The sequence below is a fragment of the Bubalus bubalis genome, chromosome 1 (assembly GCF_019923935.1).
Source record: "Bubalus bubalis isolate 160015118507 breed Murrah chromosome 1, NDDB_SH_1, whole genome shotgun sequence".
Taxonomy (NCBI): Eukaryota; Metazoa; Chordata; class Mammalia; order Artiodactyla; family Bovidae; genus Bubalus; species Bubalus bubalis.
The window spans coordinates 143673242-143691818 of NC_059157.1; the positions used below are offsets into that span (position 1 = coordinate 143673242).

At 38.5% G+C, this 18577-nt stretch overlaps 1 protein-coding gene across 1 annotated transcript in view; it reads right to left on the reverse strand.

Moving 5' to 3' along the window:
• The window catches only part of LOC102399298 (EGF-like and EMI domain-containing protein 1), a 705282-nt gene that overhangs the window by 13168 nt on the left and 673537 nt on the right, over positions 1-18577 (reverse strand). The window contains exons 20-23 of the mRNA XM_044945114.2: positions 18005-18132; positions 7772-7900; positions 4072-4200; positions 337-465 (exon numbers count right to left, since the gene is read on the reverse strand). Coding sequence (XP_044801049.2) covers positions 7862-7900; positions 18005-18132 — 167 coding nt within the window. The 3' untranslated portion in view covers positions 337-465; positions 4072-4200; positions 7772-7861. The remainder of the gene's footprint in view (positions 1-336; positions 466-4071; positions 4201-7771; positions 7901-18004; positions 18133-18577) is intronic.

Here is an 18577-nt window from a genome sequence, read left to right on the forward strand (position 1 = left end):
AACCCAATGCATGTCATCCTTTTCAAAGCATTTAATGAAATATTTCTCATTCAAAGCAGAATTCTTTTCCATTGAAGACTAACTGCTTTAGTGGTGCTTTGAGATCCTAAATAGTTTCATTTAGGGCAGAATAAAAATTTTGACCAATCAGTAATAAAATCAGGACTCATTTTACTGCTTGTAAGAGTGAATTCTTGTCACTTTAATGTCCATATCAGAAGCTCAGGTGATTATTCCATGTTTGAGATTCAGGTTTACATGTTTCCCATCAGATGGAAAGATCTCACAGTCGCACAGAATTCCCACATTCAATGCTTAAAAACACCCTGGCTCTACCTTTTTCACACTGGTTGCCATGGAAACCTGCTGGGCAAATGCACTGTCCACTGGCTGCATCACAACTGGCCCCATTTTTGCAGTCACAGACGTGAGCACAGTTCAAACCATAAAATCCAGGAAGGCATGCTAGAAAATGGAAATGTCAAAACACTATTTTGGCTTTAAGAATAAATAAGGGAAAAATTAAAGGATATACTCTAGGTAATCTCTTTCCCAGGACCAAAGAAAGAGAAAAGAGGCACAAGAACTGGAAAGCAAGGAAAAATAACATGGAGAAGCATAGTGACAGTACTTTAGTCATGCAGATATGTGAATATATCAGTGCCATTCTCAACCAGTCGTCTAGAAAAGTCCACAAGAAAATGTAAGATATCTTCAAGTAGATAAAGTTGATTTGCTGTAATGTGTTATAGTCTGACAAAGACTTCATCAAAACCCTCTAATAACCTAAACACCTAAAATAGCAATGTTTTCTAACTTCAGATCCAGGCTAACTTTAGTGAGAATTTAAAATTCTTGAAATAAATAAGAGACTATCTGTGGAAGGTGATTCATATAGCTCTTGGTATTTGAAGTCCTGGGGATAGACAATGGAAGGGGATATAAAGAAAACAGGGGAGGAAAAAGAGGAAGAAAGTAAATAATGGAGAACGTGATGTATATGTATGGAATAAGTTAACATCTTAAGAAGTCATGTTTTAAAGTCAGTAAAATTTAATCTTTAAAAAATTTATTTAGATAGCCCATAGAAGTATAATGTAGAACTGTTTCTTAGCAAGTCCAATGCAATCTGTTTTTCCTCCATGGTTGGAGATATTTTTGTGGCTGAACATCAGAAGTAATTGGTTTAGCTACCATGTGGTCCAACATCAGAAGTAATTGGTTTAGATACCATGTGGTCCAAGCAAATGCATTCCTTGGAATGCTAAAATTGTCCTCTGCTCAGGGAGATGCTCAGCCTGAGGGAGGTATGTGAGAGCTAATTTTGACAGCAGGCAAAGGATTCTCATTTATTACTTGGGTTTTGTCTATGGCTATACTCACTACTCACCAGTGGGAACAGAAGGGGTATGCAATTTCCTTTTCCTTCAATTATCCACTCTCTCTTTCGCTCCCTCTCACTCTTGCTCTTCACAATTTCTTCCTCTCTCTGTGTCCCCCAACCCTTCTTCCCAGGCACCTAGAGTTGGATTTGCCTAGGCTTCAAGTGTGTGACACTTCAGCATAAATGGAGTTACTCAGGATATATTCAACATCAGGAAAAACTGACATCAGAGAGCAGAAAAAGAAGGTAAAACCAAAAAGAGATGAGGAATGAATTATTTTGTATGATATACAGTCTTCCATTTTCGAATCTCATTTTAACTCTTAAAAAATGAAGATTTAGTGCAAGGTTTCTTTTGTTTGATCTTATTTAATTGCTGTTGACAATATATTTAAAAAAATCAAATCTCCTCTGTCCATGGGTATTCTCCAGGCGAGAATACTGGAGTGGGTTGCCATACCCTCCTCCAGGGGATCTTCCCAACCCAGAGATCCCCAGGTCTCCCGCATTACAGGCAGATTCTTTAATTCGTTACTGACTAAGCCACCAGAGAAGCCCAGGAATATTGGAGTGGGTAGCCTATCTCTTCTCCAAGGGATATTCCTGACCCAGGAATCAAACTGGGGTTTCCTGCATTGCAGGCAGACTTTTTTTTTTCACCAGCTGAGCTACCAGGGAAGCCTCCTTTATCTCCCCTATTTTAATTATTTAAAAAAAAATTGAGCTCATAAATGTTGGTTTGCTCAACTTTTCCTTTTGTCTAAATGATATTATCATTCTTCCAGGTCCATTGGCTTAGAACTTTAGAGTTATCTTTGACTTCCCTGGTGGCTCAGACAGTGAAGTGTCTTGCTTACAATGTGGGAGACCTGGGTTCGATCCCTGAGTCGGGAAGATCCTCTGGAGAAGGAAATGGCAACCCACTCCAGTACTCTTGCCTGGAAAATCCCATGGACAGAGGAGCATGGTAGACTACAGTCCATGGGGTCGCAAAGAGTCAGACATGACTGAGTGACTTCACTTCACTTCACTTTGATTCCTACATCTTCCTCACCTGTATGTCCAAATCAATTGCCAAAATACAGTCAATTGCTCTTCCGACATACTTTTCTATTCATGCATTTACATTTTGATCCCAGAATAGATTTTTGAAATCCTAGATCATCACTATAGCTTTCTGTGTGGACACAATCAATGGCTACTTTTCCTAATAATTAATAATGTATCTACTTTATAGATTTCTTTCACCAGAGGGATGTCCCTTGTCTGCTCAAAATCTTCCTTGCTATCCTACTGTAAACAGGATGAAATTTGTGGGCCTTGAATAGATACTGTTTTTCCCTCTTCTGTATCTCTTATTCCAATATTGAAAACAAAACAAACAAAAACTACGTGATGTTTACTTTCATACACCCTAACCCAAGAAACATCAGAGTGCTGGCAATAATTCTAAACCTAGAAAGGGTTAGTAGAATTTGTTTCTGTGAAATATGTTTTATAGAACCTAAAGACAGGTTGAAACAAGTGGAAACAATTTTAAATATTGCTCATATCACTGTGCTGTGTTTAGTCACCGAGCTGTGTCTGAGTCTTTGTGACCCCACAGACTGTAGTCTGCCAGGCTCCTCTGTCTATGGGGATTCTCCAGGCAAGAATATTGGAATGCGTTGCCATTTCCTTCTCCAGGGGATCTTCCCAACCCAGGGATCCAATCCAGGTCTCCTGCATTGAAGGTGGATTCTCTACCATCTGAGCCACCAACTACAGAGGCTTTAAAAAAGACTTGATTTGTAAGTAATTAATGTTCATCAGCTTTTACAATGTGCACGCATGTGTGCATGCTAAGTAGCTTCAGCAGGTCCAGCTCTTTGTAACCCTATGGACTGTAGCCCACGAGTCTCCTCTGTCTGTGGGATTCTCCAGGCAAGAATACTGAAGTGGGTTGCCATGCCCTCCTCCAGGGGATCATCCCGACCCAGGGATCAAACCCACATCTCTTATGTCTCCTGCATTGGCAGGCGGGTAATTGCCCACTAGTGCCACCTGTGAAGCCTTTTACAACATGCCTCAGTGATGAATGCTTCCAAGTATTTAATCCTAATGATGACCTTTTAAGGTGAGTTTATTATTATCTTCATTTTATACACTATAAAAAACTGAAACTTATAAAAATTTTGTTTATACATATTTTATATGGCAGAGGCAGGCCATATACAACTAATTCTAGAGACTAAGCTCTCACATCTTAATCTCTTAGCTGTATTGTCCATCAGGGTTCTCTGATGTCAAAGACAAATTATGGCAGAATTCTCCATTTTCCTAGTTTAGTTGAAAATATAGAGTCCAAATGAAGAAATGATATAAAGAAATATCAGTATATTCAAAAAGACCAACAGCTGACTCCACTGCATGTGTCTGCCTGTGTCTACTGTAGATAATTATAGAACCACAGACATTTTTTTAAGCATCTATTCTGAAACAAATAAAGAAGTTCAATTACTTCATCATCATGATAGTTCTCAACACCTAGAACTTAAATTAGAGCTATAAAAAATACATCGCAAGAATAAACATTAAAATATTAACAGCTTATCTAGTTTGATATAATGTGAATGTATTATTTTATGATTTAAAAATATTTTTTTAAACTTAACATCATAACATGCCCACTCATTTTCTCTGTTTACCATGTTCACAGTCTCTTCCATGGTAACCAGGGAGGCATTCACATCTTCCAGAAAACCTATTGCAAACTCCATTGTTCTGACATGTGCAATTAAAATGGCAGCCTGGACCATAATAACCAGGAAAACATTCTGAAAAAGAAGCCACATGACCAATAACTCTAGTTAAGACAATTGAACCTGTAATGAATTTAAAGACAGAAATAAACAGGACAATTAATGAAAAAGACAGACAAATCATTAGCCAATGTGATCAAGATAAAAGAGGAAAAGTACAAATACACACTTTTTTTTTTTTAAATGTGCAATGATCATCAAAAGGAATCAATATAAAAAGTATACTACAAATAAATACAAAAACCTAAATGAAATGGAAAAGTTACAGAAGACAACTTACCAACATTTTCCTAATTTGAAGCAGAAAACCTAGATAAGCTAGTTATAACAGAAAAACAATAGAGAAAATAGAAAACAGCTCCAATTAAAAAAAAAATAGCCACTCCTGAGCTTCACAGGTAAATCCTATAAACTTTTACAGTTCAGATCATCACCTTATTACTTATATATATTCTAGAGCATTGAAAAGGAAGGAAAATTCCAAATAGATTTTATTATTTGAGTATAACATCAATTCCAAAACCCCCCCAAAAATGCACAAAAAACTATACTTCAATTTTACTTATGATATTGATGCCAAATTCATAAAAGTACACAGAAGCCAATAGCATATTATAAAGTAATATATCACAACTAATATTTATTCTAAGAATATAAGGTTATGTAATATTCAAAAATTATTTGATAAATCCATCATACTTATCAGCCTAAAGAAAAAAATCATATTACTAATTTCATAAATGCAGAAGAAACATTTGAATAATAGTCATCTAAAATTCAGTAAAATGATGACTAAATTAAAAAATTAATAGCTATGTCATAATATGAATATTAAAATTCAGTGTTTTACTTTATTGGGGAACAAAAAGCTTACACAAATGGAAAGATAGACCATGTTTGTTCTTGGATAAGATAAGTTAATATCAGAAATATGCTAATTCTCCCTAAAACAATAATTCTCCCCTAGGACAATAAAACAGTGGGAAAAAAACTGATTTTTTTTTTCCTGCATCTGGATGATTTGGTTATAAATTTCATTTTGAAGGACAAATTAACAAGAATAGCACCAGGAAATCCCCAAAAAAGGAAAGTAATGAAGGGTGGCTAGCTCTGTCGATATCAAATACATATAAAAAAGACTTCCTAATAAAAACACTATTGCATTTTCACATAAACAGATCAATAGAATGGAACATCAGGAACTATATCTAACTGCATATTAATGTTTAGTTGTCAATGAAGCCTGCATCTCAAATCAGTGGGAGAGATAGACTTGTGTGATAACTGAACAGCCACATAAGGGGGAAATGAATCTATTCCTCACACCATACACCAAGAAAAATATTTTTAATTGATCAGAGAATTGCATGTAAAAAATGGTGTCATACGAGTCCTAAAAGAAAACATGGCTGAATTCTTTTAAAACCTGAGAATGGGGAGTCCATCCCTAATTAAGATTCAACATTTTACAAAATAGAGAAAAGATGGTTTTATAACAAAAAAAGAAAACAAAATCTTTTTGAATCATGCATAGTCTATAATTCAAAGATGCTCTTAATAAAGCACATCACCTGGGACTCCTACTTTTGTATCGTCAATCCTCTTGTGGAATGTGGGCTGAATCCATAACTGGCTATACCCAAGAGAATGTGGTGAAAATGATGATAGATCACGTCTATGTCTTAGGAAGACCTGACAACTTCTGTTTTAAGATGTCAGCTGTTATATAAGAAGCCCAGTAATCTTGGAGAAAAAAGCCTTGCAGTGATGAGAGTGGCCAAGACTGTGCACCACATAGACCCTGAACTCACCTCCTCCCCTGGGCACATCGAAATGACAACTATTTACAGTATAAGTAGACAATTTATACAAAAAGAAATGCAGAAGTTCCTTAGCCATTAAAGAGGATGCTAAACGTTATTCATAATAATAACAATGAAAATGAAAACTCCACTAATATAATCAGATCAGATCAGTCGCTCAGTTGTGTCTGACTCTTTGCGACCCAATGAATCGCAGCACGCCAGGCCTCCCTGTCCATCACCAACTCCTGGAGTTCACTCAGACTCACGTCCATCGAGTCAGTGATGCCATCCAGCCATCTCATCCTCTGTCATCCCCTTCTCCTCTTGCCCCCAATCCCTCCCAGCATCAGAGTCTTTTCCAATGAGTCATGCATATTATACTCTTTTGATAACCATGTATTGCTTATGAGGATGAAATACGGTATAATCTCACATGAGAGAGAATTTGTCCATATGTTGCAAGGTTACATTTGTATTTACCCCATGTCTCAGTAACTCTTGTATATGTTTGAAATGTTCCATAATAAAAGGTTTAAATGATAGAATCAGAAGTTAAAATAATCCACATCCCCAAATGCTTGAGGGTTATCTAACTTAAAACCAAAAGTAAAATCAAGAGCACATCTATTCTACACAAAATGCTATTATTCTGCTTTAGGAGTCCTGAGTATCACAATGTTGATAGGAGCTCTTGCCCATGAATTAAGAGAGGAGATCCATGGTTTTAAAAAGTCCATGAAAATTGGTCTTCCTTGAACGTTGGTTTTAGATGGGCTGTCATTTCAGTATCATCATCCTCACTTTCAGATGGGAAACTATTGGGGAGATGTTGTGAATGTCCTTATGGCCCAGAGCACGGTATCAGCAGAGCAGGAATTAGCATAAGGGCCTATGCAATCCCACTGCAAGGTACTTTCACTTGCACTGTGCTGCCAAGTTTCATGACAGTCAAATGAGTGGTGAAAGATGGCGGGTAATTACCCCCATTATGAGAGCACGTCATAGTCCCAGGTCTAAGGAGCCAGAGATCCCATAGCTGGAAGCACCTCAGTATAAGTTCACTGTGGATTATTTTTCACTCAGGGGGCCCCAAGAACAGTGTTCTCATCCATGCTGTGTCTTACTACCCTTTGTCAATGTTCTGAAAAACACAACACTATCTTCTTAAAAGAGTGTGCTCTAAGTAGGTGCGTGCTTTCCAGTGCTGTACAAAATAATTAACTGTGGTTTGAAAAGCAAACACTACAGTAACTATCGATATTTATTTTTATCCATTCATTATCAACTTTTCTAATGTGGAGCAGCATATGAATATCACTTCTAAATAAAAGTACATTTATGGTGGTACATGATTAATCTTCTCCTGATGATGTACAGTTTCAAGACCTCTGGTCCCAGAGTCCTCCTCTTCACCCTTTGAAGCTGGGCCCGCTCCTGATGTGAGCTGGGTCTGCCCAGGGCCCCGCATCCTGTGCCCTGCCCACCTCAAGAATTGGCTGGAGGGGGAGTGGGATTTAGGTCTCACAGGAGCACTTTCACATTAATACTATTTCAATTACTTAAGAGTTTAAGAGTTTTCATGTGGTATTCCAGTAACAAGGTAACAAAATCAATTGGTATTAACATAACATTATTTTTATTAGAAATGTAATCATAAACTATAAACAACTTGCATAAATGTATTGGAAAATAGCCCCTTCACAGATTTCTACTATATTTTGTCAGTGAATGGCAGTATGCTATAGATTTTATTGAATAAAAGAAGGTAGTAATCAACTTACCTTTTTCACAATAATCTCCTGTCCATCCAAGGGCACAGGTACAGTTTCCATTTACAGGATTGCAAAGGCCACCATTTTTACAGGTGCATTTTAGCTCACAATTTGGGCCATATTTTGTTGGAGGACATACTGTAGTGAAAATTCAAAAAATCAAACTAAGTAAAAATGTCATGCAAGTAAATATTTTTCTCGGCTTTAGATAGACTAATCAAATCCATACATATAGCAAAATCATTTTTTTAAAATACTCAAATTAAAGCAAACAGCTACTCAGATGTAATCTTCAGGTAGTAAGCACATCAATGTCATTCATTCATATTTTCATCCACTCCATAAATATTTCTTGAGCTTATAAATTTGTGCCTGGTATACTTTGGGAACTGGAGATGTTCTATGAAAAACAGAGATCAATCTTAGATTAGTGATGGGAGATTTTATGTGTTTAGTCCCATAATTGATTAAGATGCATTAGTCATTTGCTCCTTAATGTCTCTGTGCTGAAATGTGAAAAGCACTTCAGTACAAAGTGGTAGGTGACACAAACAAAAATGCACTGGCAAGAGGAGTTAAGATACACATGAGTGAAGCTAACCAGACATAAGGGAAATTGAGGCTTCATTGTCAGAGGGAAAATAATTGAATGATGGGAAGTGCCACCAGCGGGAGAGTAACCATTACTCACATTTATTTCGTTTTGCCATGAAGAACATGGGCCCAACATAGCCGATGAATATGCCTTTTTTTTTTTCTTCAGGAAAACTCAAAATCCATATTTTATATGAAATCATCTAATATTTGAAAGTTGGCAACTAATTAAAATTGTTTTATAGCACTGTGGAAGCCAAAACTATGTCAGCCAATTCAAACACATTTGTGGCTAGATTTGGCCAAAGGCCTACCATTTATACCCTCTAGTTTATAGTAGCTTTACATAATGATATTTTCCACATGAATTATCTCATTTAATGCTTATACATATTTCTCTGATGTGGGTAACAGTATTCTTATTTTACACTTGAGAAAACTGCAGCTGAGAAACTTAAGTCTTGCTCACGCTTAAGCAGCCAAAAGATAAGACCCAAGATTCAAATCTAGAACTTCTGACTCTCTTGCTATTTTAGCTAGCAGAACAGACGTTAGAGGGATAAAAAAGTTTTAACTTGCTCTAAGTGCATGCATGCTCAGTCGTGTCTGACTCTTTGTGACCGATGAACAGTAGCCTGCCAGGCTCCTCTGTCCATGGAATTTTCCAGGCAAGAATACTGGAGCAGGTTGCCATTTCCTACTCCAGGGGACTGACCTGACCCAGGGATCAAACCCATGTCTCTTGTGTCTCCTGCATTGGCAGGCAGATTTTTTTTTTTTTTTACCACTGTGCCACCTGAGAAACCCAACTTGCTCTTGTATTTGGCTAATAAACAACAGAACACATACTTTGATTTGTATGACACTTTCTCTCTCACCTTTATTTAACTGAATAGGTGCACTTAACTTCAGTATCAAATGCTGCTGCTGCTGCTAAATTGCTTCAGTTGTGTCCAACTCTGTGCGACCCCATAGATGGCAACCCATGAGGCTCCGCAGTCCCTGGGATTCTCCAGGCAAGAACAATGGAGTGGGTTGCCATTTCCTTCTCCAACGCATGAAAGTGAAAAGTGAAAGTGAAGTCACTCAGTCATGTCCGACTCTTAGCGACCCCATGGACTGCAGCCTACCAGGCTCCTCCATCCATGGGATGTGCCAGGCAAGAGTACTGGAGTGGGGTGCCACTGCCTTCTCCACAGTATCAAATGAGAGAAGCATTTTAATTTTATTAAAAAAAAAACAGATAAGGTTGTACAATTAATGTGTGAAACATCATCGTATGTATTTTTGGTTTTTGCCTTTAAGGCAATTAAGCAGAATCAAGACACCATGTCTTATACTATTAAGATTAACTTTATTTGTGTCCCTTTCACCCTTCTAAAACAACTTCATCACCCAGGAGGCCTATTCATCTTCCAATCTGAATGCTGAAATGTACTCCTGAAACTGGTGAATCAGTTAAAAGATGGGACTTTAAGATAGAACTTTGGACAAAAAGCAATCAGAAAAGTAAGGAGTACTTAGAAATGTTTCTTTCCATTGTTCTAAGTCCTAAACAATATTCACACAGAATTGTGTGAATAACTTTAGAAAGGTTATTGTAATTATACAATAAATATTTCAAGCAGTATATCAAGGTATATTATGGAGAAAAGTATTCCATCCCTCAGCTCTTTCAGTCTCCTTCTAAAAAACATCATTGGTACCTGCTTTTTCCCTTGTAGGCTTCACTTCAAAGAGATTTACCCTGACCACTTGATTCAAAATTTCAATCTACCTAATACTTTCAAGGGGCTTCTCTGGTGGCTCAGTGGTAAAGAATCTGCCTGCAATGATCCCAGGGTTGGGAAGATCCCCTGGAGGAGGGAACACTCACTCCAGTGTTCTTGCCTGCAGAATCCCATGGACAGAGGAGCCTGGTGGGCTACAGTTCATGGGGTTGCAAAAGAGCCAGATACTACTTAGTGAGTAAACAATACTCTCAAGCCGTACATCATGTTCTTTTTTCTCTTATCATAGATCTTACTCCCTGTTAACACACATAAAAATCACTTATTAACTATAAAAGTTAACATTGATATTGATGTCATTGTTAATGCAAGTTCATGTGATTAACACACGGTAAGGTCAAACAAACTGAAGCATCAGAGTTTGGACCAAAGAAAGGTTTATTGCAGGGCCTGCAAGGTGGCTCATGCTCTAAAAAGCCCCAGCTCCTCACAGGGTATCAGCAAAGCATTTTTAAAAGCCAGGTGAGGAGAGGGGTTCCTGGGTCTGTGATCAGCTGGTGCACAACTCTATGACTGGCTGATTGTGAGGTAGCAGGGTGGTGTCAAAAGGATTAACATTATCAGTTCTTAGACTCCAGGAGGCCTGGAGCTGAGTGCTCAAGGTCGTCAGGTAGTTTGTTGTCTCCATTTGTTGGAGAGGGGGAGGTTTTTTTTTTTTTTTTAACATCTGCAAAACAACTCAGGAAATGGGCATCAAATACTGTTGTCTAGGTATTTCAGAGAGGAGCTAAAGCAGAGAATATGGGGGAAGGCCCCTTGGGGTCCTGCTCAGTTATATCATAACTACTGCTTTACTTTTGCTCAAAAGTGCTTGCAGTGTCTGTACCTATTTATTTGCCTTGATTTTATTCTAGTTTTTTTTTTTTTTTGAAGGTAAGGTAGGTGTTATTTTTCTCTTGCTATTTTCAAAATTTGTTCTTTTTCAGTTTTCAGAATTTTGACGTTGTTATGTCTTTTGTGGATTTCTTTTGGTTTATCCTGTTTGGCATTCACACAGATTTTCTTATTCTGTAGGTTTAAACTTTTTGTCATGTTTAGGACATCTTTAGTCATTGTTCCTTTGACTCCTTCAGTCCTGCTTACTTTCTCCTCTCCTCTAGGACTCTGATGACATAAAAGTCTGAGTTTTATTTATTTATTTATTTTTCCCCCTCCCACAGATTCCCCAAGGCTCTGTTGTTATTATTCGGTTGTTGTCATTTCCTTATCTGCTGTCTAAATTGGGTCATTTCTATGATCTATCTCTGAGTTCACTAATGTGTTCCTCTGTCTTCTCCAAACTGAGATTTTTACAGTTTTGGTTTTTGTATTTTCCAGTTCTAAAATTTCTACTTGGTTCTTCTTTATGTCTCATATACTTTGTTGAACGTTTCTATTAAAAAAAAATTTTTTTGGTTGTTCAGTGAATCATTTTTTTTTTTTTTTTTTTTTTTTAATATTCATTTATTTATTTATTTGGGTGCAACGGGTCTTAGTTGAGGTACATGGGGTATAGTTCTTCCACCAGGGATCAGACCTGGGCTCCCTGCATTGGGAGTGCAGAATCTTTTATGATGACTTCTTTAAAATTATTATCAAATAATTTTGATGTCAGTGTCATCCAAGTGTTGGTGTCTTTTGATTATTTTTTCTTATTCAAGTTGAAATTTTCCTGGTTGTTGGTATAATGAATAATTTTTTAATGAACCTGACATTTTGAGACTCTGGATCTCCTTTAAATCTTCTGTTTGAGCAAGTCTCCTATGATACTCCACTGGCAAGGAAAGAGGTTCCTCCGTTAAGAGGCTGAAGCCCAAGTTCCCCACACAGCCGCCAAGGGGAGCAAGGGTAAATGTGCCTCATCCCTGCTGGGCCATGGCAAGAGTTTAGGCCTCCACTAGGCTGACATCCTACCCGAAAGAGGGGTAGAAGTGTCTCTTTGTGGCTTCCTACTCACTCTTCACTGACTTGCCTGGAGTGGCCTCATTGCTGCTTGGTGTTTGTGAAAGTCCTGACTGCCCACTAGACCCCCTTGACTCCATCTTAGCTTGGAAGGGTATAGTTTCCTCATCACCTGGTGGGTGGAAGCTGGTGCTTTCCACAGAGTTTCCACTATCACTGCCAAGGTGGCCAGTTCTTTCCTTTCTGGCAGGAATGAAAACATCTGCCCCACTAGGATTTCTCTTACCCCATCCTGGTGCAGGGTTAGAGGTGCCTTCTATACTCCAGGGAAGCTTAAAAGCAAGAGCTTATGCTCTTTATGTTACAATCTCAGCATTTTTTATCATGTAAAATATCTATATATTTACCATATTCCATGTCACCATAATTGCTAATTTGTTTTAAACGTAGCTTTAATTAAAATAGATTTAACACCCATTAAATGTCCTTTTGGAGAAGGCAATGGCAACCCACTCCAGTACTCTTCCCTGGAAAATCCCATGGATGGAGGAGCCTGGTAGGCTGCAGTCCATGGGGTCACAAAGAGTCGGACACGACTGAGCAACTTCACTTTTACTTTTCACTTTCATGCCCTGGAGAAGGAAATGGCAACCCACTCCAGTGTTCTTGCCTGGAGAATCCCAGGGATGGGGGAGCCTGGTGGACTGCCGTCTATGGGGTCGCACAGAGTCAGACATGACTGACGTGACTTAGCAGCAGCAGCAAACGTCCTTTTTACCAGAGATTTTCTATGTATTACTTGGTTGCTCAAATTTATCTTCTAGTAGTTTCTTCAAAATATTTTATGGTTACTATATTGCCAGCAATTTTTGATGATTAAAAATTATTGTTTATTTCCCATCATGTTATTCTTGAATAAAAGTTTGTGTATAAAATACTTGAATCACATATTTCCCCTAGAACTTTGTAGGTTTGATAGCCATAAACTAGCAATAAATATTGCTGTGAGGTATCAGGCTGACTTTTTTTCCCTATCTCTTCATATGAGATCTCATATTTTTTCTTATATCCTCAATAGAATTTCCTCACACATATGATCAAGCCTAACTAGTATTTCTAGGGATAGAATGTATTCATTCAATCTGTAGCAACAGATCTTATTTCATTTTAGAGAGGGGAAAATCTTGATTATATTTGAATATTTTCTTTTCTATTTATGTATCTATTTTTTTCTATTTCATTGTTTTCACTTTCCTCAGGTATATTCTCCTTACATGGCTATCGCATCAGCAGATTCCATTCTCTCATTACCTGAGTTCAATGTGGTCTATATTTATATGATGTGAGGTTTAATTTTCATTTCCACTTCTTTCTGAGCTCTGCCAGCTTACTTTTTCATTTCCCTTTGTTGTCTTTTCATTTATTCCATGAACCCATGTATCTCTGCATTGCACTCACAATTTATAGGGGACACTTTTTCATTATGTCCTTTGGATGCTTGGAATAAATTCAGTTAATATTTTCATGGGCTCCATAACAAAACTCTTCTGCTCCATGTTCATCTTGCTTTTTGTTTTCCTATTCCTTTTCTCCTTCTTATAAAAATTTCACTAAAAAATCTTTGAACGGTTTCATATTTTGGTTCTAAGATGAGGGAAGGTTTTCATGTGCATGAGTTTTTTAAAAAAATCAGATTAGTTTTTGTGCATCTGTAATTTTTATGGGGGATGGGCATAGTATGGATTGGGGTTTCCCAGGTGGCACTAGTGGAAAAGAACCCACTTCAAATTTCAGGAGATGTGGGTTGTCCCTGAGTTGAGAAAATCCCCTGGAGAATGAAATGGCAACCCACTCCAGTATTCTTGCCTGGAGAATCCCACGGACATAGGAGCCTGGGGGGCTACTGTCCATGGAGTGACACAGAGTCAAACACGACCGAAGCAACTTGGCATGCATGCGGTATGGATTAGAGGCTAGAAAAATGATTCTGGTTATTAGGATGCCTCCTTAGCCCAGAATATGACACAGAGTCATGGGATGTGGGTCATGTACTTGTGTGGGTGAGTTTATTCTCCCTTTAGCAGCAAGGCTGCTTACAGTTCCCTCTTCTTTAGTGAAGACATGAAATGATAATGTATCTGTGCACTTCCTCATTTTATCCAATCTTCCTGCATCTTTGTGATGTCCACTGGGGTTCAAGAAAGCTCCTGCAGCCTGCCCACACACCCAACTTTTGTATTTCAACAAAGGATCTTTAGACTTGCTCCTCTGTGTGTGTCATTGAGAAACAGCTGTTCTGTTGGCCCCAACTCAGAGCTGTAGGCACCCGGCATCCTCTATGTATGTATTGTCCTTGAACAATTCTGTTATTATGATAATAATAAATAATATTATTTAGGACAAAGAAAGTTTGACAGTTTTAAACCAAGGTCATGTATTTTTTCCTTCTCTCATTTTTCGTACAGCTTTCAATGGCCTTCTTGAAAACTGATGAGGACATAAAACTCTTCAGTTGTTGGTAATCAGATACCTTCAACACACAGTTTGAGGTAGTTTTACAAAAGTTAGTTATTTAAAAATTTGCTCCTAGTTAAGAACATGCATAAATTATTCTGTGTTTGTATTCATTTTTTTGTTTACTCCCCCAGTAAACTATTTCCTTTATAACTCTACAGGAGTGTGTACTTGCATATGATTAAAGCCACATTTTAAAGTGTTGTAAACAATTCCCATTTAATTATAAGCCCTGGCACTGCATCTGCCTTTAGAATTTAGCTTAATTAGTGCCTGGACGAACAAGGTGACCCTGCAGGCATTGTTACCTTGCTGACACCTGGCCCCCATTTGGCCAGGTGGACACTGGCACCTTCCAGTCACCGGGTCACACTGTCCTGAGACACAAGAACACCGCTGGACACAGTCCTGCCCATAGTAATCTTCAGGACAAGTTGCAGAAAGGAGAAAAACAAAGCAGAGCAAAAGGAAACCAGATTTTCCTTAATAAAGCATTTCACCAGTCAAGATTTGTAAGAACGTGTAGATACATAACCTTTTCTTTTAATCAAATAGGTTTCCCTGACTTGCCCTTGGTTTTCGATTTAAAAGGTTACTATGGGAAAAAAAAGACCTGTTCAAATTATTGCTTACTTAGTGCAATTTTAGTTGATATCAGGAATTCCATCCAAATATCTAGTGTCAAACTTAACAGGCTCAATCTTGTTTTGCTGCGTGGCTGTCTTAGGCTGTGTGTGTATGTATTAATCTTGAGTACAAAAGTGAAAGTGAAGTTCACTCAGTTATTTCTGACTCTTTGCAACCCCATGGACTATACAGTCCATGGAATTCTCCAGACCAGAATACTGGAGTGGGTAGATTGTCCCAACCCAGGGATTGAACCCAGGTCTCCTGTATAGAAGGCAGATTCTTTACCAGCTGAGTTACATGGGAAGCCCAAGAATACTGGAGTGGGTAGCCTATCCCTTCTCCAGCGCATCTTCCTGACTATGGAATAGAACTGGGGTCTCCTGCATTGCAGGCGATTCTTTACCAACTGAGCTATGAGGGATGCTTCCTCTTAAAGTGCACTCAGAAAATTTAGCTTACACTTCTGTGCCTTATGCTCACATCTCCAAATATTTATTTATGTATTTATTAATTAATTTCTAAATTTATTGTGCATTTATCAAAACAAACAAATATGCTAAATTACTGTCAATAGATTATATCTATTAAATTAATTGCATTAATTAACAAAATAAAAAAATAATTTATTCATAAATTAACACATTTATTAATTTTCTTGCTTGTTTGTTTTGCTGCAATCTCATTCTACCAGTTCAGTGAGATGCTTACCAAAATAGAGATAAAACAAAGATAAAAATAAATATCTGTGAGGTTCAATCAAAGGGAAAATATATAACAGTGTATACATTGTGTGTTCAGTTGCTCAGTCATGACTGACTCTTTGCGGTCCCATGGACTGTATCCCGGCAGGCTCCTCTGTCCATGGGGATTCTTCAGGCAAGTAAACTGCAGTAGGTTGGCACGCCCTCCTCCAGGGGATCTTCCCAACCCAGGGATCGAACCCAGGTCTCTCACATTGCAGGTGTTCTTTCCCGTCTTAGCCACCAGGGAAGTGTGTATACATAAACAAATATAATTCTTTGAATTGTAAAAGGTGACAGAAAACTTGGCTCTGATCTCCATAGCTGTCAAAGCAGAGAGGGAAAATTGCTCAAGTACAAGATCATGGCTTTCTGCAGACAAAACTCCTCCGGACATTCAAGGAAACCATGACTTTTGAAGATTCTCTGGCCTAAGGAAATTTCTCCAACGATTTTCTTTGAAGAACAAACACAAAGGAGCCAGTTAGAACCTTCATTGGGAGATGTTTATGGGCTGGCTTTCACTCAAAGATAACTTGGCCATTGAGGCCTCAGAGGCAGTATCCATTAGGTTTCAATTTTCTGCCACTTGGAGCCAGGACTTTGTCTTATTCATCTTTTATTCTCAGAACAGCAGGATACTGAAGCAGAGTAAGATTACCCTCATAGGAAGAAAACAAGCAACTACCTGCCTGAAGAAGATAAGCATTCTGGATATCTTTACCACATAACCATAACTTTGCCTGATCACAAACTTCATTATCATTCTTCCAAATAAAAGAATCTCAAGTTCACAATCACAGTCCTTCAGTCTTTAAGATCTTTACTCTTATGTGGCAGCCTGGATGGGAGGGAGTCTGGGGGAGAAGGGATGCCTGTATATGTATGGCTGAATCCCTTTGCTGTCCACCTGAAATTATCACAACACTGTTAATAGGCTATACTCCAATATAAAATGAAAAGTTGAAAAAAAAATCTTTACTCTTTTGTGAAGTACAAGATAAAGAATGCATGTGAAGTTGTTTCAGTCATGTCTGACTCTTTGTGACCCTATGGACTGTAGCCCATAGGCTACCAGGCTTTTCTGTCCATGGGATTCTCCTGGCAAGAATACTGGATTGGGTTGCCATTCTCTCCTCCAGAGCTTCTTCCTAATCCGGGGATCAAACCCAGGTCTCCTGCATTGCAGGCAGATTCTTTACCACTGAGCCACTTGGGACATCCACCAGGGAAGATACAGAATAGTGCACAAAATATATAATAATAGTGAACAGATCAATAAAGGATCACCAAGCAAACATCCTCATCAACAGCACTAGGATAAAGAATACAACAACCCCAGGATCACCTCCCCACCATGCCCTTTCCAACTCATTGCCTCCTCCATCCTCTCTAAAGACCATCATCATCTTGTGAACTGTCTAAATAGTTGGAAACTGATGGATTTGATAAAAGCAAAATGTGTTTGTAAGGATATTCCCACAATGTCTAAGCCAGTGCATTTGTATGACATCTTTAATTTATATCTGGTCCCTTAAATTTTATGTCAGTAGCTACTTGTATGATGTTGCTGTTCAGTTGCTCAGTCATGTCTGACTCTTTGTAACCTCACAGACTGCAGCATGCCAGGCTTCCCTGTCCTCCACCATCTCCCAGAGTTGGTATGATAGGTAGTTATTTAAGGTTTTGGATTTTCAGGAAATGGTTACTTTTAGGTAAGGGGAAACTACTTAATTTTGAGCTGGAAAATTGCTGAGGATAAATGAAATTGTGGAAATTTGGACAATGAATTTGACAGTGTGTACATAGGAATCTCCAGTCTGCTCTGATCTTGCCAAACACAATTTCTTATCTTGACTTGAGTCCAGCATTGCTGGGGCAAGAGAGGTTGTGACCAGAGGGCCTCCTGGCTGCCTTCACTGACTTCAGCTCTCAATCAAATTCCTGCCAGAAGTACTCCTCAACCTAGAATTTACTCCTGTTACTGCAGTAAATCATTCTGTAAAATAAATGCAAAAACATGTGCTGTCTAAGTGCAGTTCTTTAAAACTCTGATTTAGTATATCAAATTCATAGTAGATAGAGTGACTTACTTTGACTGCAGTCAGCCCCGATGAAGCCAGGAGGCAGTCACAGGCGCCAATCATGGTGTCACAGCTGCCACCAATCAGGCACTTACACTTCCTTCGGCAGTAAGGGCCATAAGTGCCTTTTGGGCATCCTGATGAAAGAGAACAAAACCATATGTGAAGCTATCAGTGCTTAACTTCATGCCCATAGTCATATGGTTAACTCAACATTCCAATTACTGTTTTTGGTATTCTTATCACCTTCAAGATACTGATTCAAGGGATGGACTTATCTGAGGATACAAATGTATAGGGATAGATGCCTTAGAAATGGAGAAGGCACTGGCACCCCACTCCAGTACTCTTGCCTGGAAAATTCCATGGAGGAGCCTGGTAGGCTGCAGTCCATGGGGTCGCTGAGAGTCGGACACGACTGAGTGACTTCACTTTCACTTTTCACTTTCCTGCATTGGAGAAGGATATGGCAACCCACTCCAGTGTTTTTGTCTGGAGAATCCCAGAGACAGAGGAGCCTGGTGGGAGGCCGTCTATGGGGTCGCACAGAGTTGGACACGACTGGAGCAACTTAGCAGCAGC